The sequence below is a fragment of the Zosterops lateralis genome (assembly GCF_965231275.1).
Source record: "Zosterops lateralis genome assembly, chromosome: 22".
In the NCBI taxonomy this organism is placed as follows: Eukaryota; Metazoa; Chordata; class Aves; order Passeriformes; family Zosteropidae; genus Zosterops; species Zosterops lateralis.
In genome coordinates, this window is record NC_139782.1 from 1339050 (window position 1) to 1366326 (window position 27277).

Below are 27277 nucleotides of genomic sequence, written 5' to 3' on the forward strand. Positions count from 1 at the left end.
CCCTCCATTTACCATTTGACATTTAGGGAATATTTCACATGTCTACAGAAGAAAAGTCCTTTTGAGATTTATGGGCTCCTACCCTGCTGTTTCTGTAAACGAGGTCACTCCAGAAGCACAAAAAGCCCACCAGCTCTAAATGCAAATGCCAATTGTCATTCTAAACTAGTTTCAAACGCTTTTGGCTAAGGCAACTTTCAGATCAGTGCTCTGAGCAAAAGGGATGCGGCTCTGCTCCTATCAGGCCCCCAGGGCTGCAGGAGGTAGTGCTGAGCTCACCCCTCCTCCCCCAGCTCCAAAGCTCAGGAATGTATTCAGAAAGTTACTTGCCTTCTCGTTGACTGGTCCCACAGCAAAGCAGCTTTCCAGCGCTTCTAAAGAACTCACTACTAGCCTGGAGGGAGAGAGGAAAGCAGGCTTGAGTACAGCAACCCTTCTCTCTCCTTAGCACTTTGCTTTATGCGGGCTACAGTCATGAGTAGCTCAGAGACAGCTAACGAATGCCAAGTACAAAATCAAAGCATGATAAAACCTGCCACAGGCACCATGCATATCATTTCATTGTGTTACAGACCAGAGTTAAACCTGGCTCACGCTCACAGACAAACTTAGGACTGCTTTAATAATCCACAGCTGAAAGACAGGGGCTTTTCTCTCCCAAAGAGGATAAAACATTTCCTTACGCAGCCTGCAGCAGGGATAACTTGGATTGTCTTGACAGTCCCAATTCACCATGGCCCCCAGACGTACAGATGACTGCAGATCAAGGCTGGCTATGACACATGGGAAAAAGCGGAACCGACTTTGCTAAGGGAGCAACGTTCTACTCGCTTGCTATTTTCACACAGGTTGCTCTTTCCAATTTGGAGTTTCAGCACAAAATATTCCAGAGGAAAATTAACTCAGAGCACTGGGTGTGACCCCAAGCGAGGGATGCTGGGTTCAAGCAGGTTGGGAAAACACTTGTTCCGAGGGAAAACCTGATTTACAAGTGGCAGCTAAGTCCCTTTTAGCAGCACTCCATGCCCCAAGGTAGAACTACCTGAAATGCCATCTGACACACCAGAAGGAGCAGGAAGATACAGGAAAAAGCAGGGAAGAGAGAGCATTAAGGGGAAAATAACACCATAGGATTGGAAGGTAGAAGGAACAATTGCCTGGTCTGGTGGTGATAAATAACATCCCCCTCCCCACAGCCACCCTCATAAGGCTTGGAGGGAACAGAAGTGGGATAAGAAGGCACAAGGAAGGAACAAAGCAGAGAGGAGTCTGTCAAATAAGCAACAGTTATGCTGTGTATAGCAAAAATCTGCAAACCACCTCATCTTTACATTTGCTAAACCATCTGCCATGCAATGACCAGAATGTAAAGAAGCAAATGTCACTTGGAAAACAAAAAAACCCCAGTCACCAAAAGCCACACCATGTGTTCTGTCTCTCTGACACACACTCATTCGTGCAGAGAAAAGGATGCCATACTAACCGGTCCAGGGTGGTTAGGGACTCAGTGTCTGAACTTTGGGGGAGCAAAGAAAAAGGAAAAAAAAAATGTGTAAAGCTCACAGAAAAACTCCCTAGAACACATTCTAAGCAAAAAGCAAATTAAATGGGGAAATCAGGAAGCCAGGGGAGCGTCAGTCTAAGCAGGGTCTTTCTACCTGGGCAGCACACACCAGTCTGGAGCAAAACAAAGACAGAGATGAGCCAGGTCACCTCACACAGAGAAGCCAAGCACCACTTAAAGCACCACTCAGGCTTAAATTCAAGTGCAAACACCACACTTGGATAGAAAAGTTGCCTCCTGCCTGCCTTTAGCTGTTCCTACTCCAGAGGCCCTTCAGAGGGTAACACCAAATAGGAAGAATAATTTCTTTATATCTGAATTTTCAGAATATAATCCCACTGTTCTGGAAAACCAGAGAGCATGTCTGTGCTGAGAGGGACATCTTGTGGGGATGTCACAGCAGAGGAGGGAAGGAAAATGAAAATTAACACAGGAAAAAATCCCATGAACTCTTAGACAAAATATTAACGGATGGCTGAGCAGGTCCTTCAACTGGGCCTAACTGCCACTTCAAGCCTTGAGCCTTTACCTGAGAATTTCAGTCAGACAAACTTAACCATCATTTGCTCACAGCTGAGCAGTTTATGTAAGCTCTGAAATGCTCATCTTTCGGCAGTACCAGCTCCTCTTTGAGCTGTTTCCCTCATGTCCTTGCTGCTTTTACAACCCTTATGATACAGACTGTATGAGCTCAAAGGAAAACACAGCATGGATATAAGAAAGAACACAAGTTCTGTTTATTGACTAAATTTATGTCCAGGTCACCCTTGGGATTTCGCTCTCAGCAGGGTTTTGGGGGAAACTCAACACCTTCCCCAGCACAACAGCTCAGCCTGAGGAACGCGGGCTACAGGCTAAGTTGGTGGGAGCCATGAGCCTAAAGCAGGATCACACACAAAACCCTCCTCAAAACTGATCTCAGCTTCAGAGGGGCCTGACCTTTTTGAGCTCCAGAGACCAAAAAAGGGCCAGCTTGAAATGAGAGAATTTACCAAGGCAGCAGAAATTGCTTTGAGCTCCTTGAGACTGCTGAAACATGAACTAGGCAGCACAAGCAAGCACACAGATCTACCCATCTACTGCACCAGATCAACCAAGAGTCACCACAAACCCTCCTACCAAGATAATCACTGTTTTCAGTTGTTGCTGTGTAAGGCAGTGAGAACAACTCACTAATTCCCTCTAGTTCTCCAAGTTAGGAAAAGCACACAAGTGTCCACCACAACAACAACCCACTTCCAAGGAGAAATAATAAGGGCAAGAGTGTAAAAATACCTCTCCAGGACAGTCCCACTGGCAGCAGCAGGGGCAGCTGACTCAGTGTCCCCAGTGCCATTCCCTTGGTTGAGGTTTGGGGGACAAACGTTGCTCACAGAAGCAGATGGGAAGTCCTCGGGGGGCTCGTCAGGCCAGCCAAACTGCTCTTTGGTTTTGCCATAAATTTTAATGGAATCCATCATGGTGACTCCAGCAGGATCCACAGAAGCCCCAACTGTAGTGATGAGAGAAATTTCTTAAAAACTGAGAAAACCTGCTTTTGTATACAAACCAGCCTCGTTTCACAGGGCCAAGACAGCAATTATATTGTATTACTACACAGCCACTGACAGTGCCACCTCCTTTGCAAGGCCATTTCCCTTGTCTCGCCTCAGCACAAAATCATTGAGCTGAACTACTGAACATTCACTCACAGCAGCATGAAACTGGGCTATAAATAAAGTTATTACATGTTCAGGGTTCCCCCTCAGACTGTTTCTGCACGAACAGATGGTGGAAAGTCCCTGCTGTGAGGTGAAGCAGCTCCATCCCACCCAAACAAACCCATCAGCTGGTCAGAACAGGCAGTGCACAAAGCCTTACTGAAGATGGTGAGTTTCTTGTCAGCCTGCAGGGCCTCCTCTCGGGTGAAGGGGAAGTCGAACCAGCGGGCACGGGTCATGTTGAGCTGCATGGTGCGGCCAAAGATCTCCAGGTAGGAGGGAGCACGCTCGATGGCCTGGGTGCCGATCTGGATCCGCATGCCCGTCATCACCATCGTGCTGTTGTTGTTGGTCACCTCAATGGTAAAACCTCCGGGCTGCAGAGAACAAATCACAGCTCAAAAACTCCCTCTGAAGGCAAGGGCTCTATTCAGAGGTGCCTCCACTATTTACTGAATTACATTATGTCGCCCTGATTTTCAGCCTTCTGATTGTTTCTCATTCTACTGGAGCTTTCTCACCATTTAAACATAAACAAAGACCAATGTTTTGGTGAATGAGGCATTCCTTTCCAGGGGGAAGGACAAAGTGATGGACTTCTGAGTTGACCACTGGAGTCAGAGAGGTGGTCCTTTCATCCCCCAATCCTTGATCAAATTCCAAACCCTATTTAAACCCCAAATCATAATAAAGTTCCTCTTTTGCTCCTCATTTCTCAACCTGACAGTGAAAGTCGTTCTTTCGTGTCGTGCTTGTGACAACAGTATTTTCCCAGGGTCATTTGAACAAAGCAGACTCTTTACAGCAAGGCATGGTATCAACATAAACAATAATGTCACCCAGAAGCCCCACAGAGTGCCCAGATTGCCCCACTCACCTTTGTGTTGGCCACGTACATGCCCGTGGAATTGAGCCGGTGCTTTATCTGCTGGGCATTGTACACCTGCAGCAGGTCATTGCCTCCAAACTCCACATCTGTGAGCTGCTGGTTGTGCTCAAAGAAGTCAATGGGGAAGTTCACCTGGCTGGATGTGCGAGTTGCTAGAAAAGGAAAGAGATCTTTATGACAAAAGACATTCTAAACAGGCAAAGTTGTGGCAAAAAACCTGCAGAAACAACCTGAACTCGCCTCCTCTGGGAAGTATTTCTGTATACACCTATGGAAACATTTTACCCACTTAGCCACTTAGTTAATTGTCAGACTGAGTGTTGTAAGTATTTAGATGATGCTGATCAATCTTTACATCTCCATTAGTTACAAAGGTCACGTGAGGAGTCCTTACTGATGGCAGCTGCCTTGCGCTTGCGGACGGGTTTCATGATGCTGATGACGCTGCTGGGCTGCAGAGAGGGCTGCAGCCAGTAGGAAGTGTTCTCCACGTTGGCCATGTAGATCCTCAGGCTGCCATCCTCACACAGCAGGATCATGGTGGTTCTCTGCTGCTCGTTGCAGGCCGTGTGACGGATGGCCACCATGTCCTGGATCTGCAAGGCAAGGCAAGGGAAGGGCTTGGCAACTCTTGCTCCGAGAAACAAACGCTTTGTATTAGAAAAGCTGCCAAGAATGGAGATCTTGGTTGACAGAACAAAAAGAAACCGAATTTTAGGAGTCAAAAATACAGGGAACTCTGACTAACCTTTGCTTTGGCTGGCAAGGTCTTAATCTCCTGGATGAGGAAGGTGTCTGGCTTCACCATCACCACCAGTGGGACACCCGTGGTCTGCTGGACACAGCACACCAGGCCAGGGTGGTTCATCACCTCAGACCACTGACACAGGGCTGGAGAAGTCTTACTGCCACCATTGGAGCTGCAAGAGACAAAGGGCTTAATGACATTCATGTAAGGAGCAGCACAAGCAAAACCACACAAATTTCATTGTGTTCAAATCAGTTAAAGCTTTGTCCTGAGCAGGGATTCAAGCACTGCATCAATGAACAGTGCTTGGTTTACAGGTGAGAAACCTGACACAGTCACCAGAGTGGGCAGAAACCATGAGCATCCCAGTCCTCAGCCCTGACCCCTACCCTGCAAACTCGAGGAAAAACTGGCTTAGTGTTGCATTTTATGCCCCACATCATGGAGGTAATTTACATATGGCTTTCAGCAATATTTTTATCTGAATGGATGAATGGTTCCACATTTCAACACACCAAGCAGCAATAAGCAAAGGCCAATGCAGGAGAATCAGTGTCTGCTCACTGGAAAAAGTGGAAACAGAGCTGCAGTAAGACTAAGCCAAGCTCAACTGGAGTTCAGGAGCTCTTGGAAGCTGACCCTCCTTCAGAGCCCACTCATGACAGTGGCTTTGTGCCAGGCCAGTGAAGAGTTTGTGGCCTCAGTGCCCAGCACTGTGTATCACAAAACACAATAAAACTGTCTTTTTCTTGCCACATTCACAGAGTAAGAGGTTGGTTTCCCCTGAGGGAGTCTGAAAATCAGCCTTAACATGCACAATGCACAAGGTCCACTGCAGCTCTGGTGCTGAAAGGAAACAAAGGCTTCCTGCTCGGCCGCCTGGGTGAGGGCGGGTAATCCCATCGGTTCCAGCGGCTGCACCTCGAGCAGCTCACTCTGTGCAGCTCCACTGCTCTGCAGGCACCTTTCTGCTCTGAAATCCTGTTGGGAGGACAAAATGCATGCCTGGCCCACTGCTGAAACAGACAGTTTTGGTTTCTAATCATCCTGCAACTGGGATATCATGGAATTCCTGAGCTGGAAGGGATTCACAAGGATTATCCAAGTCCATTAGGACAGAAGGACCATGAAAAGTAGCAAGAACTCATCAGCCAATAGGGAATTTTCACCACAAGGTTTGGCCATTCAGAGCTGGGATATTTAATAATAACCAATATTTATTACAAAAAAAGAAGTAAAAATGCAGGGAGTGTCCCCCAGGATCCTCACCTCTTGATGTTAATTGGGAAGAGCCGCTGCACTTCCAGGCTGGCCCGGCTGATGGTGGCTGCAAAGGACTTGCCTTGGCAGTAGCTGAAGAACAACATCTGCAGCACGTGGGAGTAATAGACTGACACCCCTCCTCCTGCCACCTGGCCATTGCTGTCCTGGGGGATCCAGAGAAATGCCAACATTTAACATAAACACAAATATCCCCAAACACTCTGTCAGGCTTTTAAATTTACGATGGAATTATTCCCAAAGCCGTCCCTCCTCCCCAGCAGTGAGAGAACAGAGCCCTAAATTACAGTTTTCTAAGCTGAACTCCTGGGTGAACTCATCCATCAGACACTTCAAAGGCTCTGGGAGGGGATGCTGAGCCTGCACACCCGGAGGCTGTAGGTAACACCCTGAGCTCCCGCAGCTGTGCGCCTCAGTGCTGTGTGACAGTGTCACGTGGAGCATTCCCTGTATGCCCAGCTCACAAAAGACCTTCCTGAGGGCCTCCTTCCCCATCTATTCCTGTTTTGAAGCAGGCTGGGGTAAAAACATTGGAGAGATTTTAAAGGTCACCCTCAAGACTAGAAACAAAGGCTGACTGCAGCTCTCCAGCCCCAGCCATGGTGATTTATCCCTTCTGCTCCTGCACCTTTGGAGTGCCTTGCTCTGAGAACAGCACTGCTCTGAAGCCATCTCCCTGCTGAGAAATCCTGCTGGGCATGACTTCAGAGCCAGCCACGGAAAACATGCTCCATTTTCTAGATGAAAGGATCAAGGGGTTTAATTTTCACCCCCACCTCCTTTTACTGAAAGGATATTTCTCTCTTTAGAGCAATGAGAAAGCTCCTTGATCTAGATCAGGGGGCTTAAAAGGAGAAGGGAAAAAAAGAAGGCAACTTCTGCCTTCAAATGGAAGATGTAAAAAAAAGAGAGAAAGGGAAGTCACCAGCACCTTCAGGTCCTCATGGTTGACTTCAAGCACGTTGGTGACATAGAAGGGCCCGTGCTGGGCACTGCTGGCCTCCTCCATGAGCTGTGTGTAGATGTAGCCAGCAGAGGACATGATCACAATGATGTTCTTCCCCTCCTCGTTAAACAGGAAGGTGACATCCCTGATTTTGGAACTTGGGAGGAGGAAGTAGAAAGTTGGACTCAAGGCATCTACTGAGAGGTCATAAATCTGTGGGAAGAACCAAGGAAATAATTAACTACAATGATTATCAAGGCAGTAATTAACTGCTACGATACAAAACAGTGAAATGAACAAGAGCTGAGATGAGGGAATCCCTATAAGATATTACAGTTTGGGGCTTTTTTTTCTTTTTGAGTTCTTTGGGTTTGTTTTTCCTTGCAAAAACAGCCCAAACATCCCAAATTTATATTTCCAATTTATTTCTAAGAATATTATCACATTCTCCCACATGCAACTCCCTGAGGATCCAGACTCTGATGTCTGACAGAAACTGTATCATCAATAGCTCATGGCCAGACATACCTTCACAAAGTCTGCAGTGACAATGGCCAGCTCTGTTTGAGACCCTGGCAGCCACACAGCTTTGATGATGAAATTCCCAGTGGCCAGCTGGGGATGAAGCACTAAATGATCAGAGACTGATCCAGAGCTGCTGAATGTTAACACATGGCAATCCTGGAGGAATGAAGAAAATTGGTTAAATATTAAAACAAAGTGTTTATAAATATTTGAAGCCAACAATGGAGTTAAAAGCCAGCATTTCTCTTACAGTAAATAATGATTCAGAGAATTTAAATCTCAATTTCCTACATTGAAGATAAATGACAGGAAGGTTTGAAAAGAAAAAGAACTACAGACTGCAGCTTTCTCTCAGCTAAATAACACATCTGTAGATTCTGCACTGGGAAAGCTGAATCTAAATTTGGGAGAATACAAACAGAGGAGTCCTTGCCAAAGAACACTAATTGTTACAGACTAGTTTTAACACACTAAGTTTGACTTGACTAAACCTTGGCTCTTGTCTTATAACAAAATCAGCCTAAATACACTAAGAAATACTATTTCGAGGCACTGTCTCATTAATTATATTGTCCATACAGGTCCTGATTCTTTTACCTCATCTCTCTAGTAGGAAAGCGAATCAGGAGCTGAATTAGTGACAGAACTTTGGAGGCAGCTCCGTGCTAACTCCTCAGAGGAAACAAAGACAGCTGGCTTTGAGGGGATGTTTGTAGCTCCCTGGAAAGGGTTTGGCAGGCACTTACCTTCAGCCCACACACAGCCAGGTAGTCCTCCTTGCAGGGATTCCCAGTCAGGCTCAGCACTGTGAAGGGGACAGGCGCAGATGCAAGGCGGGTGAGGGTCAGTTTCCTTTTGCTGGAGTCAGCTTGTTTCAGCAGGGCTGAGAGCTGGAGCACCGTGATCTGCACCACAGAATGAACTGACTGTAACTGAGGGGAGCCAGGCATTTCAGTTCCAGATCCCACAGTTACAGAATCAGACCCACAGAATCATCAAGGCTGGAAGGGATCCATGAGATCACTGAGTCCAACCATCACACCAGCACCACCATAATCATCCCTAAACCACACTCCCAAGTGCCATGTCCAGACATTTCTTGAACACCTCCAGAGTTGGTGACTCCACCTCTGTGGGCAATTTATTCCAATGTCGGGCCACTCCTGCAGACAAATTTTTGTTTATAGTAACTAATTTGACCTTCCCTTGGTGTGCCTTAAGGCCATTTCCTTTTGTCCTTTCACTGAGTCATGGACCCCCACCTGACTCCAACCTCCTTTCAGGTGGCTGCAGTGAGGTGGGTGATGGCATTGAGTTGTTCTCAGTGCTCCTGCTGCAGAAACTCTTTTCCCTATGAGAGGCTCCTCTAAGCTATGCAACCCTTCACACCAGATCTGAAGACAGGCAGAACAAACCATAGTCCTGTCTGTTCTTAGCACTGTTCCATTTCCCTCAGGAGCCCACTGGATCCAGCACTGCTCCATTTCCTGGGAACCCAGGAATCCAGCACTATTCCATTTCCCCTGGGAACACAGCAGATCCAGCACTGTTCCATTTCCCTCAGGAGCCCAGCGGCTCCAGCACTGCTCCACTTCCCTTGGGAACCCAGCACTGCTCCATTTTTTCTGGAAACCCAGTGGATCCAGCACTGTTCTATTTCCCTGGGGACCCCAGGAGATCCAGCACTGTTCTATTTCCCTGGGAACGCAGAGATCCAGCAGTGCTCCATTTCCTGGGAACCCAGGGACCCAGCACTGCTCCTTTCCCTTGGGAAACCAAGAATTCAGCAGTGTTCCATCTCCCTGGAACCCAGGGCTGTTCCATTTCCCTGAAAGCCCAGTGCATCCAGCACTGTTCCATTTCCCTGGGAACCCAGGGATCCAGCACTGTCCCATTTCCTTTGGGAACCCCGCACAGTTCCATTTCCTGGGAACCCAGAGATCCAGCACTGTTCCATTTCCCCTGGGAACCCAGGGATCCAGCACTGCTCCATTTCCCTTGGGAAACCAAGAATTCAGCAGTGTTCCATCTCCCTTTGGAACCCAGCGCTGTTCCATTTCCCTGAGAGCCCAGTGCATCCAGCATTGTTCCATTTCCTGGGAACCCAGGGCCCAGCACTGTCCCATCTCCCCAGAGAGCCCAGCAGCTCCAGCACTGTTCCCCTCCCCTGAGGAGCCCACCTTGCCCTTCTCGTGGCTGACGGCCAGGTGCTGGCGGCGGCCGTGGGGCGAGGACAGCACGCACATGGCCACGCGGCGCAGCACGTGTGCGCTGATCAGCTGCCGGATGGTCTGGCCCTGGTCCCCGCTGTAGTTCATGCGCACGTTCTCAAAGGCGCCTTCCTGAGAGCCGAGGGTCGGGACCTGAGCCAGGGAAAGCAGCCAAGGGTGTCACTGGAATGCCTCTGTTTAAAAGCCACTCCCCCCATTCACACTCTGTTAATTCCTTTTGTTCCCTACCATCAGCTGATCTGTCATTTCTACTGATTTATCCAAAGTGTGGAGCTCATTGAGAGCCTGCTGGGCACGGCTGCTGCTCCCCATGGCTGAAGCTTGCTGGAAGTTGACCTGGATGGCATCCATCAGGAAATTCAGCATCTCCAGCACCAAAGGTGCAAAGGAGAAGTTGGCCTACAAGAAACAGATCAGGCAAATGTTGAACAAGATGCTCCTGATGGGAGCTGCATATCAACTCTTTTTAAAGCCTGACACCCCTTTATGACCCTGTCATCTCTGCTTATAACCAACCCAGCCTGCCCAAGATCCTCATATAACCCATCTGTTCAGCAGCTGACAATCATACCTGGGACTGCAGTTCCTCTCGACAGCCCTCCACGTTCCTGCACAGGCTGCTCTTTTTGGGCTTTTCCTCATCAGGGCCCTTGCCCTCGCTGATGGTGACCTTGGCCTTCTCCGCCGGGGACGTGCTGGCGTGGCGGATGACGCTCTCGGGCACGCGGGGCTCGCTCTGGAACGCTGATTCCTTCATGGTAGAGCTCATCCCACTGCTGGGAGTTCTCTTCACCAACGCCTGGGAATGACAGAGTAACGCTAAAATCCCACACCAGGCTCAACCCAGCTACTGATGAAGTGAACAGAGACCGTATGAGTAGCAATTGAGTGTAATTCTAAAGAAATAACATCCTGCACATGACTCTCCACACAAGGATTAAAAATTCTCCATATTTAAGATATAATTATTTCATTTGCTGCTAATGGAAAACATGGGAAAAGGTGTTCTTTGCTATGCAGCAAATTCTTTAAAGGGAGGTGAAAGCCCATGAGTCACTAGGACACAGATTTATCAATGCTCTTATTTGGTTCAAAAAAAATAGTTTCCAGGCAAGCTGTAAATTCCAAGGGTTCATTATAAAGTCAAAGCTTTAAAGTCTTAGCACTCCTGCACACTCAAATCCTGACATAACTTACTGCAGAACAGAAAATTGCAAAGGACTTGAAAATCTGAAGACATAAACAATTTACCAGGCAGCTGCCATCCTCCTTGGCTCCACAGTCACAGAAGAAGGATCCGTACTTGGCGTAAGAAATCTCATGATCCTTGTGACAAACTTTAGCACAAACTGTGCAAACACCAACCCCATCAACCATCTTGCAAGTGTGACAGTGGTACCTGCCCAAAATAAGCCAGGTGAGTTTTGAAAGGCAGTGCCTTGAGGCTCACAAGCTACACTGGTTTCCTTCCCAATGGCCAGAAATACCAGGCTGAGACTCTGAACACAAGCTTGAGATTCTTACCAGTGTTGATTCATGAATTCTTTCTGGGTGATGGTGAATGTACAGAGTTTATTACAGAGAGAATCTTCATCCTATCCAGAACAAAATTGTTTTAGAAAGGTGTCATAACTGCAGCTACAGTGAAGTACACGTACAGAATAAATTCCCCAGACACCAAATGTACAGTTTAAGAATAGCAAATTTCAGCAACACTGGGCTAGAAGGCAGCTGGTATCAAACCACATGGAGAGAGGAGATGGTGACACATTGTAGTAACAGGAAATTGTTAATAAGAAAAAGAAACAGTACCAAAAATAGTGATACAAAAAAAGAATACATTCTAACTGCTTTTTTTTCACCACCCAACAGCACTCATAGAATTAATCTAAGTTGCTTGCTGATACAAAAACTAGTAATTGCTAACCAACCAGTAGGAACAAACCCATTTTATCCCATTTCTTCCCTTTTTTAAATTAAAAAATAAATATTTAACTTTTGTTGACATCACAAAGTCAACACACCTAGGCAGGAATGACAGTTCCTCTCCTCTCCTCCAGACCTGACATGTAGGGTCCTTGACTCTGTTTCTCACCAGGAACAAAACCAAAATCTCAATTTCTAAACTGAGTGATTTGGGAGGTGCAAAATAAACCCTCCTGTCCTTTGCAGCATTCCCTGTGCCTGCTGCCTACCGAGTCCTCAGCCTGGGAGTCCTCCTCCTCCACGGCCAGCTCCTCCACCCAGTCGGAGTCCACCTCGATGGCGCGCTCCTCGCCGTCCACAGACAGGTGGCTGGGGCCCTGCCCGCTGCTCTGGCTCAGGGCGTTGGTGACATCGGCCAGGTAGGACACGATGTGGCACGTGCACTCCAGGATTGTCACATGCTAGGGAGCAGGAGGAAAGGAAAATCAGAGGCACAGCCCACAACAGCTGCTACTGGGCACTGTCGCCCTGATCCTTTTCAGCCTTCTGATGTTTGCATTTTTGTAGTGGAGTGTCTCATGGACTGTCACGTAAACATAGTGATATTTACATTCCTCTATGAAGGAGGGACAGTTGATGGACTTCTAGTTTCACCAGTGGGGTCGGAGAGGTGGCAACCTCATCCTCCAATCCCTGGTCATTGTCGAGAATCCATATAAATTGAGGTCGAGACATGAACACCTCTCCTTTTGCCCTGACAACTGATTGTGTGTGTGTCCTTCGAGTCCTCTAGCGACAGGGCATGAACACAGCATAGTCACCTCCTGGCCAAATTGCTTCAAAATTCCTACCATGCAACCAAACCAGGACAGCTGAACTCATGCCTGGGGTCATTCCTGCAAGTGCAGCACCAACACAAGGCTTACCTTCCCTTGCATGACGTTGGCATTCATTTTTTCTACCACGTTCTTCTGAGACAGGTATTTCTTGCTGCAACACAGAACACTGGGAATTACTATGGAATGGTTTAAGATGAATGGGATCCTAAAGCCCATCTGATCCCACTCCCTGCCATGGGCAGGGACACCTTCCATTACCCCAGGTTGGACCAAGCCCCATCCAACTTGTCCTAGAACATTTCCAGGGATGGGGAGTCTAAAACCCCTCACTCCAGCTGACAGCATTTACGAAGTATAAACTCAGTCCTGACCAACAGTTTCAAGCATTCAGTTTGCTTTAGATTAATGACAGGGAATGTATAAATGCAGTAATTAAACCATCCAGAGTAAAGAAAAAAAAAGTGATTGTTTGGAATACACAGACACAGATCAGCCTCCCTCAGACACTTTATATCCCAAACAATAAACAATAAACTAAGAGAGAAGGGAATATCTGTAAACACAAATTTCTGTCCCCAAAAAACCAGAAAAGAAATTAAAAAAACCCCAAAAATGAAGCCTCAGCAGTACAGAGTTCACTCTTACCATCTGCCCAGCCAGTCCACAGCAGCACCATGAAGCTGGAGGTGTCCTGCCCCTTGTCCTGCGCTGGCCAAAGTTGCCATGACGACCATCAGCTCCGGAAAGCCCGTGCCATCCCCATTGGCCAGCATCTCCGTTGCCATTGGTATCAGAGTGCTGAGCAGAACAGTGCACACGCCTTCCCCCACTTGGCTGAGCAAAAAGAGGAGAGTTTCACACAAGGTGCCACAAAGAACCAGCAGCCATTCACAAGGGATTGTTGTAGAGAACAAGAGCGACACGGAGCACACACAAGACAGGAGCAAGGCTGTGCTTTACCTGTTCTCCCGAACAATGTAAGTTGTCAGGAGCTGCAGCAGCTGCCTGTTCTCCTGCACCACGTCCAGCTGGTCTGAGTCCTTGGGTGGGGACATGGTCATCCTGGTCAGCCAGGCCTGCAGCCTCACGGGCTCCACGCAGGCCAGCTGGGCCAGGGAGCCACAGAGGCGCAGCAGGCTGGGGTTAGGGCTCTTCTCAGCTGAGGGGAAAGTTACTGTCAGTGACAGATGCTCCAAGGAACACTGTGAAAATGGCTTTCCATGAAAGCGTGAAGCTGTGACTCTGCTCCCTCCCACAGCTTTTCTCCCAAGCACCTTCCAATCTCAGACAATAGAAGAACAGTGTGAAGAGGAAAAGGCAGGATGGAGGAGATCCCACTGGCACTTACTCAGCTGGAAGAGCTTGGTGAAGAATTTCAGCACCCTGTTACAGAACTTGGCTGAGAGGTTCTCGTTGGCCGTCGCCATCATGATCTGCACCAGTTCTCCACTGTACAGAGGGGAGAATTAAAACAGCTTTGTAAAAGCAGCCCATTCCCCTCTTCCACTGGCTCCACTTCTCTCTGCCCTCATGTTTCAGACTGGCAGGAGTTGTGTTAACACTGCTCAGCAACCAAACCAGAGAAACTGCTTTCAGCCAAACAGCAAACCCAACACAGACCAAAACTCATAAATGGGCTCCTCAGTAGCATTTCAGTGTTCTCTATATATCCAGTCACAAAAGGGCTTGAACTGGCTCCAAAACAGAAATCAAGCTTTTCTTGCCTATCTTTCCCTTATATACTAACAAAACCCAGGCTGCTTTCAATCTAAACTGTTCAACAGGTAAACAGAAAAACCAAGCAATGGTCAGCCTTCTGATGGAGAAAGCTTTTCCTCCTGTTCACTGCATACTCAGAACACTGTGGTTGTGCTAGGCTGTTTCTATCACAGCTGCTCTAGCTGTTCTAGGCTGCTGCCAGTACAATTTGTCTTTATGATTCTACATCAGGCCAATCCCCCTGCCCCACCCTTAAAAGAATCAACCCATGGTCCCACAGAAGTACTCAGATAATTTGGGATTTTTCAGCTTGGTCTGTAAGTGTCTTATGGAGCAGCATCTCTCAGAAATCTGCTCTGACAGAACAAGCATCCTGCCAGATTCCACTGATCATCACTGTGGGGCCTCGCTGAGTATTTGATCTGGCCGAAGATCCAGGTCCTCTTCCCCCAGAGTCTCTTCCCATTCCCCTGCACTGCCTGAAGGATATCCTGGCTTTACAGAGTCTGTATTTTCCTGCACAATGACATTAACATCACCTTGGTGTTTACAGTGAAAAGCTAATAGAAAAAGGACAAGAAATTAAGTCCTTGGGCTACAACTTCCATGGTGACTTCACCTTTCTGAAAAGAATTCCTCCATGGCTTTTCTGGCCTGGCTGCTCTCCAGCTGTTTCTCCAGATGCTGCAAACATTCCTCCAAGATGGACTCATCCAGGCCACTAAGGATTAAAAGAGGACTAGATAAGGATCAAACACATGAGGATCAAATAAGAACATCTAGAAACAATTTCAACAATCACAACAGTTCTGAGAGGCCAGAAGTGATCTATTTGCCATTACAATCTCAGTAAATTTTCCACCAATTGAAAGCAGCTCTTTTTCCAAGAGACAGTAGAGAAACAATTGATGAACAACTTCATATAAACACCAACAGATCCACCAAGTGTCCCTCAGAACAAAGGGACACATGATGCTGTAAAGCAAGTCCCAGCCAGAAACCTAAAACAATCCAAACCTTTCAGAGATTTCACACACAAATTCCTATAAAGAGCTGTTTTTTTTACACTTTAAATCTCTTCTACTGTTACTCCTCCCCATTCTGTCTTGCTCTCACCCCTACTCCACAATTCTGGTAATGTGAATGAAATACCTCATATTTACAGTATACAAGTACAGAATAAGCTGATTTTTTCTGTTGCAGACCCAACCCTGCTGGAGCCAATCTTTGCACACAGCCTTGTTACCTGTTTGGGTCAGAGTGATGGGCCAGAATGTTATAGCACCCCATGATCAACTTCTCATAAACACGGGCCAGGAACTCATCAGACTCCGCCGGGCCCAAGATCCTTTCCAGGGAGTTGCTGCTGATTTCTGCCACACTCTCTGTGCTGGTCTCCAGAAGGAGGGGCAGCAGGGAGTGGATCACCTGGGGTGGGTTCAGATCATCTGACCAGCTTGAAAAGAAAAGGACACAAGTTAATTCTCCGTATGACCTATCACAGCTCATGCCTGCTGGAAACCAGAATTCACATTAAGTGAGGCACGACTCTGGATGAAGTCAGTGGCAAAACTCTTTTTGAAAAGGTGGGATAAAAACATTGGCCAATTCATTTTCTCCCTCAGGAAAACAGTCACCCTTTGGAAAATTCTACATGTTATTTTTGCATATGTACAGTTACAACATCTGCCAAGACAGTTCCACTGTCATATATTGTGGCTTTGGGGCTTGTCTGCAGTGTCAACAACTACTTTTTGGTTTTCAGAGTATTTTAGACTAACTGCCTAGGAAAAAAATGGCATTTCACTTTATCTTACACATTAAAACTTCACACAAATGAATGATAACAAAACACAAATGAATTAGTTAAATCTGTATTGTGTCAGTTTATATCCTGGTTTCTTCAAGTCCACACTTGACAAAAAGGTTTCCCTCAGGGAGCCTGACTTTTGGAGATACCACAGGAAGACAGAAAGACTGTCTGTCATTCATTTGGTATTTGGAACTGTGAACTGGAAGGTTTAGGTCAGAACCAGCAGCGGGTGCTGCACAGACACAGTCTGCTGTCAGCCCTGGAGGACACAGAGCAAAGCACCCAGCAGTGTGGGGAGCACAGAGTGTAACACAAGGCCTGACTTACACGATGAGATCGCCGGTGAGCCTGACCAGGGACAGCAGGGTGTGCTTGAGGGAAGCTGCCAGGGGCAGGCTCTGGCTGCAGAGGGTGCCCAGGTGGGCGGCCTGCACGGCGCTGATGTAGCTCTCTGCAGGGATAGTGTCGTTGGCAAAGGCGTTGCGCTGGGGAGGGACACACACACATCAGAGCCCTGCACCTGGGACAGAGCCACACCCTGCCCCATTCCCAGCAACTCATGCAGCTGCACTCACACCACATCAGGCCCTGAGTGACTCACCCATGAGCCGATGTTGGGGAACTCGTTGGTGTGGATGTTGTTCCAGGATTCACACAGGGTCTGCACAGCTGATGGCAAGTTCTGGACAAGGGTTGGACCTGCAGTTACACAGAACAATCAGGGCATTGAATAAACTCATAGGTCTACAAGTCAAAATCATCCCTAAGTCTTTAAGAGCATCCCAGCTTCTTTCAGTTCATTAAAACTGCAGAAAACATGGCACAAATACTAATACACAGAAGTCTTCAGCATACCAACATTTCATAGTTCCCCTCATTATTCCCATGCTACAAGCTCCAATACGGTTATAAAAACACTTCACTAATCTAGAGGGGCCCACAAGATAATGATCCTTTCAAGGTTTGTCCAACTTTCATTTCGTAGGATACTGAAGAGACTTTGCAGTGTGCTACTGGCAGAACAACTCACTTGTCTGAACAGTGGTGGGGATCACTTTGGAATTGGTATTGAAATGGGAAGCTGTTGCCCTGAGTTTCAGCCTTCTGATTTTATTTACATATTTCTACTGGAGTTTCTCATGCATTTAACATAAAGTAGATTGTTTTCTCATCCCTCTCTGTGATGGACTGCTGGTTTGACCACTGGAGTCAGAGGGGTGTTACTCTCATCTCCCAATCTTAGACCAAATCCCAAAAACTATGTAGGTTGAAATTCCCAAAATAAAGTCCTTCTTTGCTTGTTCTCAATGTGACGAGCGAGTGTCGTTCTTTTGTGTCATGCAGTGTGACAGGAAGCAGTGAGGAAAGAGTCACTGATGCGGGAGGACCCTGAAGGCCAGCCCTGCCCTGGCCCTCACCCAGAGTGTTGGCCTTGCAGCGGCCGGAGCCGATGGCCAGCACAGCAGCGTAGCCCCGCAGCTTCTCCTCGGAGGGTTTGCTCTCCGGGGCTGCCTCCTCCGACAGGCTCCGCAGCAAGTAGGACCTGCAGGCAGAGGGAGGGGATTGACCTCAGCAATCGGCTCTGCAGTGTAGAACTAAGTGTTGGCAATGCAGTGACAGATAAAACACAAACTTCTGAAGTTCTGCCCCACACTTCATCTCACGCCACTAAGGGAGTTCTGGGCTTTTATCCCCTCTAAGCTTCTTACCAGGAGAAGTGCCCAAAAAGAAAAAGCTGATTTACTTTTGCTTTCTTCTACACAGGTTCTAATGAGAGTTTAGAAGAATTTAGATTTTAAATGTAAAAATTAACCCCCCCCCTTCTTTCTTGATGATCTGACAGCCTCAACATTATCCCAAAGAAATAACCTTAAGTAGCACTGTCCTGGAGGGTAGGGTGGTTTTATCTTTGGAGGAAAAGCTGGGTTTGCAAACTTGCAAGGAAGCCTTGGAAGATCAGACAAGGAGGATACTCAGAAACAGCAAAGTTCCATGCATGGCTTGAGAAGCTATTTGTTATTCCTCTTTTAAAGCAATGGACTCTCTAGAGGACATAAGTAATTACTCTGGACTATAAAACTCCTAGGCACTTCTAAGAAAACAACACACAAAATGCAGAGAAAGCCCAAAGCACAGCAGGAAATTGTAGTCCTGCTGGAAATCCCAAGGACTGTACCTGGTAAAAGTAGCATAAGTGTCAATGAGCTGCAGCGTAGCAGGGAGGAGGTTCTTGGTTATCTCTGAGGACTTGTGAGGATCAGTTTCTGCAGCTAACTTGGAAAAGTGCTCATCTAGAGAAACCTGGATCTTGGAGATTGCAGCATCAAGGGTGTAAATGGATTGTAAACTGGGGACTTCGTGCAGCTGGAGAATGGTTGTGCAGTCAACAGCACAGAAAGAAGAGATCTGAAAATACAGAAGATGGAACAGTAAGTGCAGATCATCCCAGAGAAGCAGAAATTTGTATGTGCAGCTGCACTCCCACACCTCACCTGTCGAGCAAAGTATTCCTCTGCTATTTCCACATCATACTTCACTGAGATGCACTTGCTGGAGGTCAGTTCAATGAGAGGAGCAGCATGTTCAGCCTTCATTCCCTGCTTGATAAGGTGATCCTACAAATGCCAAAACCCAGACCCATCACACTTGAACAGTGCTCTGGAATTAACCATTTTAGAAGAGACAGGCACAAGTTCCCCCAAAACAAATCCCAGGTGCAGTCAGAGGGAAGGCTGACACTGTCACTGTCACCATCCCATGGTGACAGGGAGCTGAGGCTGTACCTTGATCCACATGACATAGGATGGGATCTGCAGGCGGGAGGACCAGCGCAGAGTGTGCAGGAGGTCACAGTCACTCATCTCAGGGGTGTTCATGGCCAAATGGTGCATGTAGCTTTTGGAGGGAGGCAAAATCCCCAGGATCCGCCACAGGATCAGGAAATAGTACTGAAGGGCACAGGCTTCCTAAACAGAGAAACAGTTGGAGAAATGAGTACAGAAAGACTGCAGTTTCCATTACAGCCACTGAAATATCTTCTCAGGGACTCCACACTCCTGCAGTTGTGCCAAATCAGATGAACACATTCTGGACTGAGTTTCTGTCATATTAAACAATAAAACATGCAACACAGGAATGAGAAAACTAAAAAGAAAAATTATACAATTTTCTGCTGTTTAATTGTGTTCTAGCCACACCTCCTGGAATTACCATGGACTTACAGCAAGTCTAAAGCACATTATGAATTAAAATCTCAAGAAATGTGTAATTACCACGAACACTATGGTTAGTTATGAGATTTTTAAGTTCCTTGTTACTCCAAGCACAGTCCAAAACACTTCAGTTAAATACTTTGCTTGAAAATACTAAGTTTGAAAACTTGTAATTCCTCAACAGAGGCAGCAAGACAGTCTTACCAGTGCAGTGACATTTTTGTTCTCCCTCCTCCTGAGTGTATCAAACTGGGAACCTGCAGCCAGTAACGAGGTGAGGGCTGTGTAGAGCTCGTCATATTTCGCAGCCCTGGAGAAAAGGACCTCACAAACCTGCAGGAGATCACAAATCTTGCTTAGAAAAGCTCTTTAAGCATTCAGAATACCTACAGCCCAAAACCTTGCAAAATAAACTTCGGGGAGAGGTTCTCTTGGGACTGAGCATCAATGGACTGGAGATAAGAAGCAGGCAGGAGAGAGAGCCCATAACCCTGCTGGCAAAAAATTTAGTGAGGAAACAAAACCCAGAGAGAACCTGGGGCAAAGTGATGAGAAGACAATTCTAGTGCCATGTGCCTTTGTCTGAATCCCAAGCATTCCTGCAAGTACTACAACAGACTTTGCACAGTGACTGTCCTGACATCCAACTAGGGGTAAGAAGGAATCCCATGTTATCTTATTTGGCCACTCTTCTTTTCTCCACTCAGTGAAAGATTCCTGATCCCTCTTTTTAATCAAGTCTTTCCTTCTTGTCTGTTTCTCCTGGCACCTGGCAACCCCCCATGTCTCTCCAGAAAGTCTCTACCAGCAGTGCCATACCGTGCTGTCCAGACGGTTCAGATCATCCTCAGAAGCTTCTGGAGACAGGATGCAATAGAACCTGGGCTGTGGAGCAGAGTCTGGAATGTAAGAAGAAAAAATAACCTTCAAAGTGGCAGTTTAAACAGGACACATTGTGTTAGATTCTCTCCTCCATCCCCACAACTTTCTGCACTGTATGACCACCACCAGATTCCAAGCCAGCTCCATGACACATTATAGGTGCTCTAACCTGTGGAATAGGCAGCAAAAGATTTCCTACTCCTATAATCCTGGCAAAATAAACACATACTTATTTTAAATTACTTGCTGCATACTCCTAGAAGAGAACAACCTTGACTTTTGTTTAATAAAACAATTCTTGAATTATTAGATGTATTTTTACCTATTGTAACTACAGCCATTAAAAGCAGGAAAAACTGCCCAAACCAAGGCACAGAAAAGGCCCTCATTTATTTATAAAAGCGAATCCTGGAATAAAAATTTCCTTACATGTTCCTTCTTACCTGATGAACAATGTTTGGTCCAGTTTTCTTCCACTTCTTTAAAGCCATGATAAAGTGGGACAGACGTTCGTCTGCTGCCGTCCTGGGATCCACTCACCCAGCCAATGGGTGGAGTCAGCAAATTATATTGTACCTGAATTGGAAAAACCAAACAAAAAACCCACCCATGGCATCCTTGTCACTGAGGGATAGGGAGAAAATACCATCCCACAGAGAAACACAAAATAGAAACAGTCCTATTGAAAAGACAATATTCCACTCCTCTGGGGGAAGCCCTGGAGCCTCCCTGATGGTTTTTATTCTAGACTGAGCAGTTTAAATCCATGGCCAAGCTTCCCACAACTGGAAAAGCCAGGCAGAAAGCATCATCTCATCCCATTAGTAAGGATAGTGCCAAAAACCTCAATGGGGAAACACTAAAGCAAGAAAGTACAAAAGGCATTCATGAAATAAACAGCCAAATACTCAATATTTTAAAGATATGGTGGGACAATAATCTTGTCCTTACTAGGATTTATTAAGACACCAGTCACACCAGGAATTTACACCCCAACTGAACCTGCTGCTGGAACCAGCCACGGTAATTAATCATTCCTTGGACTCTGAAGTTTGGTAACAACATCAAAACTGATTTACTCACAAGGGTCATGGAAAGAACACACCAAATGATTGCCCATTACAGATTCCTGTTGGGTGACCAATTCAATACCCAGATGTAAAAATCTTACCTGTTCAAACAGGTACACGGGGGCCTTGGAGTACTGGTGGAGCAGGTAGTCAAACACCAGCAGCAGCCGTGCCACGATGAGAGGTACAGAACTCTGCTGGGTCTCCATGTTTGCTGTCAACTCCACAATGGTCTGGATACACAGCATCATGATGGATCTGCGGCCCCTCTCTGAGAAATTGTGGAAAATGAGCAGCAGCAGCTGGAGATGCTCAACATTCAGATCTTCTGTGTCACTGGGGAGAGTCCCCTGCAAGGCGTTTTGCTTCAGGGTGCCCACAAACCTGGCAACAGGAGAGGAAGTCTGTCAAGTTTAGTTTTCCTCTTAGATCCCTTTTTAAAATCTCTTTAACTAGAAGTAATATTTTTCTGCTTACTGTTCTAATACCGGTAATTTCACAAATGTTCACTACATTATTGAAATATATAAATTCCAGTACTGGAATGAGACTGTGTGAGCAGTAAAAGCTACAGAAATTAAATCAGTGGCAAATATATTTAGTGGAAAACAGGAACATTCAAATGGAGAAGGGGTGATTCAAACCTGTTCCCTGGGAAAGGCTGTTTAGCTTTAACCACCTAAACCTGTAATGGTAGAGAGGAACAATCTCAGCACCATCCTAACAGGACCTAGCAGAAACCTGCTGAAAAATAAGAGATTCTCCTTCTCCTTTTTCAGCCAGCCTTGCTGCAATTCAGCCTCCCCCCTCCAAACTCCTGACTGCAGGTCTCATTTCCTGGGCTCTGGATGAAGGAGTCCCCAGCACAGCAGACTAACCCTCTGCTCCTCCCAGCACCACACAGATCCCAGATCAGGGAACACACACACTTGGAACAGAGAATTTCCACTTGACAGCAAATGAGAGAGGTAAGAGGTGACTGATTTACAGCTCAATATAAAATGATCTCACCTTTCCCAGACTTTAAGGCATTCTGGAACGTCGGGATCTCCCTGAGCAGTGGCTTTATGCTGCCAAATCAAGAGGAGTCGGGACAGCACCGACAAACTTTGAGGGTGGATGTAGAGAGGCCACGGACCTTCAGAAAAAGGGGCAACTCCCAGCTGCTGGAGAAGTGTGTTCTGGAACAAAACAGGGGCTTGTTGGAAAGAGGCAAGTCCTGTCTGATGCTTTAATTAACTAAAAGTATGATCTGAGCATACAGATGACAATAAACATCAGGGCTCTCAGCTCTGCTCACACAGCAGTGCTTCTCCTGTCTCACATACAGGGCAGAGCAACTGAGGGACACTCAATGCAGTTACTTTGCCACCTAAACACAACCAAGTGCTAACATCAATGCAGGAAAAAATGGCATTAATGAGCTTTTCTCATTCACTGCAGTATCAGAGCAGGAGAGACTAGGCTACTGTGTTCAGTATCTGTGAATCTGCAAGAAGAGTCCTCTGAATGATCACAGCAATATTTTCTTCTTTTCAAATGTAGTAAAAAGGCAGATTGATGAAAAGCCCAACTGCTTTTTAAAATTATACAACATAGTGTTTAAAATACAGTAGAAAACAGTCTACAAAGTATAGGGGCTGAATTCAGTGATGGGTGAAGCAGGTTCATAACCTCCCTGACAGGGTTAAGTCAGGTCAGCCCATGACCCAGCAAAGAAACCTAGAGGCTACAAAGTTAAGACATTAAAGCAAAAGGATTAATGTGATTCTCTCCTGAGAAATTCTAAGGCCTTTTGGCACCAGTGCTGACAGCAGAGCAAATCTGTAGGAATGTCTCTTGATAAACTCATGGATAGAGGCAACTCTCCAAGACAAAATACACAAACTCATTTCCTTCTCAGCTTTCATCACCTTCAAAGGCCAGTGGATTAGTCCGGATTCCAGATGTTAAGTTTACACTGTGCAGGATGTTTTGTGCTGGATGACTGCAAAGGTCATTCAAATCATAGGAGTCAAAATATTCCAATCTCTTTTTGCAGAATATACTCAAGGCCAAATGGAACAACCAACACACTGTTCAAGGTGTGGAGAATCCATATAGAGGCATTAAACAGACACCACCACGTCTTCATTTTATTTATGCATTCAATCCCAGCTCACCTGCAGGGCAGGGGACTGAAGATCCGAGGTCACCAAGGAATGGTTGAAGTGATACAGAGCAGCAGCAAACTCCTCATCTGATGTGCCTGTAAGACAGGGATCGAAAGCCACTTAAGTACCTTTGCTCTCCAGTATTTAAAACTTTGACACAAAACTATAAAAAAGAGACATCTCTGAGCTGTACAGCTCTAGCAGAGAGGTTTGCTCTCTCACCCTTTAGGCCATCCTTGTCCACCTCCTTGATGATGCTCGCCAGCGTGGCCATGTGCTGCTCTGACAGGGACACGCTCAGGTAGTTGCGGATGAAGTTATTCCTGGAGTTCAGCATAGAAGAAGTGATAAAGTTCAAAATGTTTGAAGCTAGGCTCAAAAACTGAAAAGAAAAGAGAAATACACTATAGAAGCAACAAAGGCAGAAGGACAACATTAAACAAAAACTAAACCACCAGCAATATAAATCGAGTCCCTTAAACCTCCCCACCCCACAGTGGAGGAAAGATGCACTCATGGCAATCCAGCTCCTTGCACTGTAGTCTGGACCAGGACTGATTCCAGAACTCCCTGAGAAGGTTGGAGGCCTCCAGCTTCTCCACTGCAGTGTTTATTTTTGTCTTTACCCAACAGAGTTGGAGCTAAAAGCATTCTATCAGCAAGTCATGTCACTTGCAGCTCTGTCCCCATTTTCCCTCTCCCTCTGTAACCGAAACAGATACAATCTCCAGCCTCTGCTTCCCTGGCAGCAATAAATCCTGAGGAGGGAGAGAGGGGAAAGAGGGGAGAGGGGAGAGAGAGGAGAGAGGCATCCTTCTCCACAGCCCAAACACTCCCTGATTCCCCTGACCAGAACCCCCTGCCCTTTCCACAGGCTGGAGGCTGCCAGCACAGCTGTCCCTGGCAGGAGCAGGGTGCCACAGCCCAGCAGTGCCTGCCCCAAGCCCCCACAGCTCCCCGGGCTGAGCTCTGGCCGTACCAGCTCGGGGTCCTTGCGGCTGGCCAGGATGTTCCCGTTCTCCGCAGCACTCTGCTTGTTGGGGCTCTTCACCCTCGGAGAGCTCTCCAGAGGAGGGGGCGGAGGGGGCGGCGGTGGAGCCACTTTCTCTTTGCTGGGAGAGATTGTCTCTTCAAACCACTGCCCCAGGATTGGTTCACTGTCGTCATCTAGCACACAGGGCAGGAACAACAAACCCATCCTGTTATAAGCAAATACCTCACAAAACTACCCAGCCCGAGAAAAGCCTGAAGCAGAATTTCAGTGAGCAGCATTAAGGTGTCTGCTATCTTCATTTCTTCTGTCCAAACCACAAAGCAAAGCCCTTTCACAGAGATCCAGCAGAAATTTGCACAAAGAAATAATTTCCACTCTCCTCTTAAGCAAATACTGTCAAATCCCAGCCACACAGGCTTCAGTTTACACAAGAGTGCAGTCAGCACTACTTCTGCCACAAAGACCTTACAAACTGCTCTGTATTTTCAGTGTTACAAGTCATAGTCTGAGAAGGCAACAGCACAGTAGCCAGGTTTCCATTAAATGTGAAAAGCAGTGTAAAATCCTGAGCTGCTGCAATCTCTATTACCTTGGCTGCTGTCCTCCTCAGTGCTGCTGAAGTCATCCTCATAGTAAGTGTTGGAGTCAGTGGAGGCACTGGCATCACTGCTCATGGAGCCCTTCCTCTGGCGCTGCAGGACACAGGCCTAAAGGACAGCAGAACCAAGAAAACATTGGGATTATGAAATACAGAAATTTGAAAATAAGAGTAACTTCCTCATACCTTTTAATTTTCTTCCAGCAAATTTGTCTCAACTAGTTTATTAACAGTTTTTCAACGCTTAAGTTGTACTAAAAATTATACAGGATGGTTGAAAATAAACAATCTACACCAAGCTTGTAAGCAACATTCAGAGTAACTGTTTTCATATAAAATCATCTGTTACCAATGCAGCCTTTTCATCTTCCCACTAAAATCACAAATACCACTGAACTTACAAAGAAAGTGCATTTCCATTAGCACAAGTTTGTCAAATTTACATCAGAGGAAAGGGGAAAGGGGAAAGAGGAAAGAGGAAAGGGGAAAGGGGAAAGAGGAAAGAGGAAAGAGGAAAGAGGAAAGAGGAAAGAGGAAAGAGGAAAGAGGAAAGAGGAAAGAGGAAAGGGGAAAGAGGAAAGGGGAAAGCCCTGGCTGATGACTTTTGAAAGAAGAATTGTATGTTCTCAGCACAGCCCCAGTTTGTTAAGTGATAACAATCTGGGGTGGCTCAGCACCAGCTCACCAGCTGTGTGCCAGCTCCTACCTTTCTGTAGGAAGTAGAGAGCAGAGTCAGCAGCAGGTTAGTGAGTGGCACAGAGTCTATGAGGCGCTGGATCCTCTGGATAGACGTGCTCTGAGCCATGATATCCAGCACTGCTGGAGGGCCATCGCTCTCCCAGCCCTGGAAGAGAGAATTTCAAATTGAACTGAAAGAAAGAGAAATTGGTAGAAGAATTCTGAGTGTGCATCAGTGGAGAAGGGAGAATGTCTCAGGACAATGTCCCTGCTACCTGCATACCTTGTGCAACGCCTCCACTTGCAGATCTTGGAAAAGAGATGACAGCAATTTGATGGCATGATTTGCCAGCACCACTGATAGCACCCCAAACCCTTGATGCCTGCCGAAACAGAAAGGACAGAATGTCATATCAGGGGGAAAATAATAAATAAATAAATATTAAATAAAGTGACTGTTTTGCTAAACTGGAGACAACAATTCTCTCCTTTCTAGGACTTGGGACTTGAATTGCAGATAGAGATAAAATTTTCACAAGACCAGCAAGAGCCTGCAGTAGCTGCTTGCTGGGGCTGGTCAGAGCCCTGGACAATGCTGCCTGTAGGGGTGTCACATACCCTTTGCCAGGTCCCAGCTTGGGAGACCCCACGCCCTCTTTAGTGCGAGCAATGATGTCTCTGACACGAAGAGCAGCCAAGGGATCCTTCTCCTTCCCCTTATCAGCCAAGGCTGTGGGGCTGAGGTTCAAGATGAGGAAGAGGCTGTTCAACAAGCACCAAGCCCCGAGCAGCTGGAAATTCTGATAATGCTATCGTGCCAAAAGTCATGGGGAAGGGGGGAGAGAAAAGCACCAAAAAGACAAAACACCATCAATCCAAATGCCAAAGTACACCAGCATTAAAAGGGTGAAAAAGCTTTCTGGGATGGAAATCTTACCTCCCCCCCTGCACGGCGTGAATTGCTGATGGCTTGTCCAATCATTTCATAGATTTCAAGCTGCAAATAAAGCCAAAACCATGGTAAGGCACCCCACCAGACAGCAACAAAAATAAAAACTCCAGATGCAATTGTATTTTACCCTCTACAATTTGCCACCCCTTTAACTCCTTTACCAGCAACAGCCATGTCTCAAAATCATAGCTGTGTATTGCACTGCAAACAAATACAAATTCTGTGCTCTTTGCTTGCTGAGGAGGAAAACGATGAACACTCTGTCGTTTACTTACACATTTCTGTACAATAGTAGCAGCATCATTTTCATAATCTTCTTCTTTGGAGCTCGTCGACCCGGTTCGTACCTGTTGGGTGCTACCCACGTGCAGGATGGCCATGCAGGTGGCCACGCTCACACCTCAGGGAAAACAAGTGCAGGGGACATTCTTAGGGCCAGAGAGGGACAAAATGTTCCTATTTAGCACATAGAGACAACATGTCCATCAACTTGATGGAGCAGGGAATGCTCAGTATTACAGTGAAAGATTAAAAAATCTTTAGTACCCTCAAAAGAG

At 46.6% G+C, this 27277-nt stretch overlaps 1 protein-coding gene across 3 annotated transcripts in view; it reads right to left on the bottom strand.

Moving 5' to 3' along the window:
- The window catches only part of UBR4 (ubiquitin protein ligase E3 component n-recognin 4), a gene marked incomplete at its 5' end in the record, with an annotated part of 82483 nt that overhangs the window by 47633 nt on the left and 7573 nt on the right, over nt 1-27277 (bottom strand). For all 3 annotated transcript variants that reach the window (XM_083876649.1, XM_083876648.1, XM_083876647.1), the window contains 42 exons: nt 331-394; nt 2840-3056; nt 3425-3641; nt 4142-4305; nt 4548-4749; nt 4902-5073; nt 6171-6328; nt 7114-7341; nt 7657-7809; nt 8400-8558; nt 9834-10016; nt 10113-10283; nt 10456-10683; nt 11136-11283; nt 11409-11479; nt 12080-12271; nt 12737-12800; nt 13295-13483; nt 13610-13808; nt 13998-14098; nt 14988-15089; nt 15615-15824; nt 16509-16666; nt 16783-16880; nt 17600-17724; nt 18358-18587; nt 18674-18796; nt 18965-19147; nt 19598-19726; nt 20213-20292; nt 20719-20851; nt 21447-21729; nt 22357-22526; nt 23508-23593; nt 23721-23880; nt 24478-24665; nt 25082-25199; nt 25797-25934; nt 26052-26151; nt 26387-26577; nt 26706-26765; nt 26996-27120. In XM_083876649.1, coding sequence (XP_083732775.1) covers nt 331-394; nt 2840-3056; nt 3425-3641; nt 4142-4305; nt 4548-4749; nt 4902-5073; nt 6171-6328; nt 7114-7341; nt 7657-7809; nt 8400-8558; nt 9834-10016; nt 10113-10283; nt 10456-10683; nt 11136-11283; nt 11409-11479; nt 12080-12271; nt 12737-12800; nt 13295-13483; nt 13610-13808; nt 13998-14098; nt 14988-15089; nt 15615-15824; nt 16509-16666; nt 16783-16880; nt 17600-17724; nt 18358-18587; nt 18674-18796; nt 18965-19147; nt 19598-19726; nt 20213-20292; nt 20719-20851; nt 21447-21729; nt 22357-22526; nt 23508-23593; nt 23721-23880; nt 24478-24665; nt 25082-25199; nt 25797-25934; nt 26052-26151; nt 26387-26577; nt 26706-26765; nt 26996-27120 — 6470 coding nt within the window. The remainder of the gene's footprint in view (nt 1-330; nt 395-2839; nt 3057-3424; nt 3642-4141; nt 4306-4547; nt 4750-4901; nt 5074-6170; nt 6329-7113; nt 7342-7656; nt 7810-8399; nt 8559-9833; nt 10017-10112; nt 10284-10455; nt 10684-11135; nt 11284-11408; nt 11480-12079; nt 12272-12736; nt 12801-13294; nt 13484-13609; nt 13809-13997; nt 14099-14987; nt 15090-15614; nt 15825-16508; nt 16667-16782; nt 16881-17599; nt 17725-18357; nt 18588-18673; nt 18797-18964; nt 19148-19597; nt 19727-20212; nt 20293-20718; nt 20852-21446; nt 21730-22356; nt 22527-23507; nt 23594-23720; nt 23881-24477; nt 24666-25081; nt 25200-25796; nt 25935-26051; nt 26152-26386; nt 26578-26705; nt 26766-26995; nt 27121-27277) is intronic.